At 37.8% G+C, this 4,372-nt stretch overlaps 1 protein-coding gene across 1 annotated transcript; it reads left to right on the forward strand.

The window, feature by feature from the left end:
* The first annotated feature begins 1,483 nt into the window (after positions 1 to 1,483).
* On the forward strand, positions 1,484 to 3,331 carry LOC125220311 (protein FAR1-RELATED SEQUENCE 5-like). The gene is made up of 3 exons (XM_048122470.1): positions 1,484 to 1,541; positions 2,038 to 2,755; positions 2,917 to 3,331. Exons 1-3 carry the CDS (start codon positions 1,484 to 1,486, stop codon positions 3,329 to 3,331), a joined length of 1,191 nt encoding a protein of 396 aa, XP_047978427.1.
* Positions 3,332 to 4,372: the final 1,041 nt, after the last annotated feature.

Here is a 4,372-nt window from a genome sequence, read left to right on the forward strand (position 1 = left end):
TAATGTTAATCAAACAGAATGTCCACAAAGAGCATAACAATAACATAGAATATTTACCAAGTAACATAAATATGTCAATAGATCTTCAAATCATGTCAACAGAGCATAAATCACCAACATAACACAAAAAATTCATGTTAACGAAAATCAAACCAGACTACCTCCACCATTCGTCGACGTAGACTCGGAATAAGATGAAGAATCCATCAAAGAACACTTAGCGGTTGATTACGAACTGAAATCGAACCTAGAGATGAGAAAATCAAAAAAAGAAAAAATCGAACCTAGAGATGATATGTAAGGCAAAAAAAGAAAAAAATAGATTAGGAACAAATTCGACTGGAGATAAACAAATAGAACATAAAAACAGAATCAAAGTCGGAAAAATCGACCGAAAAACTTCAAAATCAACACAGAAATCAGTCGAACTGGTCGTCTATTTTTCAAAAATTGAATCGCAAATCTGCTATCGTTGAAATCGTTGACACCGGCCGAGTCTAATTTTGCGAATCAATTGAATCATAAATCGTTAAAATAGATTCAATCAATGATAGGATTGAATCATGAAATTCTCACCAGAATCGCCGATCAAAGATGAAATATGATGAAGAACCCTAAATTAAAACGTGAAAAGACCCTTATACCCTTTCATATTAAATTAATCTAATAATATTTATTGTGTGGCAAAATCTGGACCACTCATTTAATAGAAATGAGTGGCTGATATTACATCTCATTTCTCAATTAGCCTAAATAATCTCAATTGATCACAACCCTATATATATATATATATATATATATATATATATATATAGGGATGTGTTAAAATGACAACTCATCTTAAAATAACACCATAATACCATTGCTAGCCAATCATTTGTACACGTGGACGAATAACCAGCTGCCATGTGGCAATCATAAAAAATTCACAAGGGTAAATTTACGCGGACTGCAACATCCAATACTCTAGACTGCAATATCCAATACGCTAGACTGCAATCTATAAATTGTTGTAGGTTGATGTCTAGCGTTTATACTATTGCAGTCTAACATATATAATATTGCAGTCTAGCGTGGTGTCATAGTGTCATTTTAAGAGTGTTGTCATTTTAACGCACCCCTATATATATATATATAGAGGTGTATTCATATACTTTTTCTATATTTGATGCATTTTCCTTTTTAATCTCCACCATTCATTCTTAATATCTAATGGCCGAAATTAGGGCCTGATCTAGTAATTTTTATTAATTAAAAAAATGGAAAAGGGATTTTAAGGGAATGACAAAATCGTTGGTTATGGAAAGTCCATGATTTTCTCCCTCACAAAATCTTACAGCGGTTTTTTCATTGTCTCCCAGAATTGTTTCTTCTCTTTCGTCGTTCTTTCATCTTTCTTCTCTTTCATCTTTCTTCGTTATTCGTTCGTTAAAATTCCGGTTTTAAATTCCGGCTTTAACAAAGCCTGCGTTCGTGCAAAACAATGGAAGAAAGTGGTTCTTCAACAATGGACGAAGCTTATGATTCAAACATGGACGAAGGTAAATTTTTTTGAAAAGTCATAGTTTATTGTATCCACGTTTCATTACTTCAAAAACTGACGTTCCATAACTGACGTTCACAAGGAGCATGAGTTTGCATGGGCTAGGGTTTAGAAACGGCGGCTGGGATGTTGTATTTTTTGTTAATCTTAATGTTCATTCATTAATAGATAATGTACAGTTGTGAATACATGTTCCAAGTTTTATTTGGTCTTGCTTATGGCTTACACACGTTAATTAATATAGGGTGTTGTGTTATTAGATACAAATAATGTAGATTTAGTACTGTATAATGTAAATTATTAGATAGATAATGCACGTTTTATTTTGTATTGGTTATGGTGTAGACACGTTAATTACACTAGGGTGTTGTGTTATTAGATACATATAATGTAGATTTAGTACTGTATAATGTAAATTATTAGATAAATAATGCACGTTTTATTGTTCATAATGTTTATGTTAGCTGAGATTTTGTTTTTGTGATTATGTGCAGTGGTTGTTGTACCCGAGTGCTCGAAAGATTTGAAGCCTGTGGTTGGGCAGAAGTTCAAATCACTGGATTTTTGTTTCGCGTTCTACGATGTGTATGCCCGTGCTGTTGGTTTTGATACTCGCAATTCACAAATGAGGAAAACTGATGGTATAATTACTTGGTATAACGTGGTTTGTAACAGGGAAGGCAGCAAGAAGTCGAGCGAGGATGACCAAGCAAATGCACGGTCTGGTTTTTCGATAAAACATCGACATTTATCAAAGCGTTGTGGTTGTAAAGCCAGTATCTTATTCAAGTTCTTCTCCGAGGGAGGAGTTTCAGGTTATACTGTCGAGGAGTTTAACGAAGTTCATAACCATTACATGGTTGAGACAGAGCATCAGCAGTTTATGTCAATCAATCGAAAGTTGGACGACGTACATCATCAATTTATCCTTGATTGTTCAAAGGCTAACATAGGCCCTACGCTCACGTTTAATGTGCTGAAGGAAAATCTCGGTGGTTTTCAGCTCGTTGGCTGCAATGTTGGGGATATAAGGAATGCTTCACGAGACATCAAAGCATACGCTTATGGTATTGACGTACAAATAGTTTTGGATGATATGGCTAGGAAGAAGGATATGTCCGAGGCATTCACATATGAGTACGAGGTTAATGCTAGCAACCAGCTGGTTGCTCTGTTCTGGTGTGATGGTTTGATGAAGAGGAATTACCACATGTTCGATGATATTGTGGCTTTTGACACCACCTACAACACCAATAGATATACCTGTCGTGCATTATAACAGTTTAATATGTACATTATTGTATGCATTAATATATACTGTTTATGCATTATACATGTGCTTTGCTTGAATTATGTTGGCTTATGTTACACAGGTATTATATGATCTTCGCGCCATTCACGGGAAAGGACAATCATGGACGACCAGTAACTTTCGCTGCTGGTTTGGTAAGCAACGAGAAGACAGGCGCTTTTGCATGGCTGTTTAGACATTTTGTCCAATGTATGGGTGTTGCTCCGAAGATGATTGTTACAGATCAAGATTTGGGGATGAGATCGGCTATTGAAGAGATTCTTGTTGGGACTTGCCACAGATGGTGTATGTGGCATATCATGCATAAGTTGGCCAATAAAGTTCCTGGTCGGTTGTTGCGGGACGAAGATTTCAAGAAAGAGTTCAATGCCTGCGTCTGGTCGGATCTGCTTGAACCCGACGAGTTCGAAGAAGAGTGGAATGGAGTACTTGAACGTTACGACCTGGAAGACCATGGTTGGTTGAAGACATTGTAAGACTACAGGAAATTATGGATACCTGCATACTTCAGAGATTTCCCGATGGGCTCAATGATTAGGACCACCTCTATTTCTGAGTCAGAGAACAACTTCTATAAAAAATTTATGAAGCCACGCAACAACATTGCAGAATTCTACTTGAATTTCAACCAAGCTGTGGATTTTCAACGAAATAGTAGAACAAAGCTGGACTACCAAGACGCGACTGCCCTGCCTATATTGGCCACTACTCTGCCTTTCGAGAAACATGCTTCTACTCTGTACACAGATAGTATGTTCAAGAAAATACAAGAGGAGATTGTTGAGGGAGCCGCGTTTTGGGGTTCTCGTCTGCAGACATGGTCGACACCTACAAACTCGGAGACAGCCTTCGCAATTCGTACTTTGTGAGACATGATAAGAGTGACGAGTCATACTCATGCGATTGCAAACTTTTCGGTAGGCAGGGATATCTGTGCAGTCATATATTCTTTTTGTTTAGGAACAATGAAGTGAAAAAGATTTCGGATAACTACTGTGCATGTAGATGGATGAAGACTCCGCTAGCTAAGGTTGTCCATGGACATGTTGATGAGACTTTACCTACATAGTACGTTGTTGATGAAAGGCAAAACGTCTCAAAGCAAGGGATCTCACTGTTCTATGGTTTTCTTCGTCGATTTGAGACGAACATTGATGTGCTTCGTGCATTCGTAGGTGGACTAGAGGAACTTGGTAATTCACTTCAAGATGGAACTCCTTTAACATCCGCTTCTGAGAAGAGGCGAATGATTGAACAGTTTTATGGAATGGAAAGGCCGGAAGTCGTCGAGGTCCACCCTCCGGATGTGGTAAAGACGAAGGGGCACGCGAGCAGCTCCGCTAGTCGTCTGATTTCCAAGAGAGAAAAGGCTATCAAGGATGCTACTAGGTCCCTTAAACGGTGTAAGGCATGCGATGAGTTGTGCCATCACGACTCTAGAAATTGTCCAATGCTTAAAGAGCTTGAAACGGAGAATGAGCTGCGTAAGGGAAAGAGGAAATGTTGATTTATTTTCA

The sequence above is a fragment of the Salvia hispanica genome, chromosome 4, assembly GCF_023119035.1.
Source record: "Salvia hispanica cultivar TCC Black 2014 chromosome 4, UniMelb_Shisp_WGS_1.0, whole genome shotgun sequence".
Classification (NCBI taxonomy): Eukaryota; Viridiplantae; Streptophyta; class Magnoliopsida; order Lamiales; family Lamiaceae; genus Salvia; species Salvia hispanica.

Excerpts from the sequence above, each read along its gene's own strand:
- LOC125220311 (XM_048122470.1), top strand. The coding sequence starts at position 1,484 with ATGGAAGAAAGTGGTTCTTCAACAATGGACGAAGCTTATGATTCAAAC. Across the intron at positions 1,542-2,037 it reads TGATTCAAACATGGACGAAG|TGGTTGTTGTACCCGAGTGC; the intron begins GTAAATTTTTTT and ends GATTATGTGCAG. Across the intron at positions 2,756-2,916 it reads ATGAAGAGGAATTACCACAT|GTATTATATGATCTTCGCGC; the intron begins GTTCGATGATAT and ends TATGTTACACAG.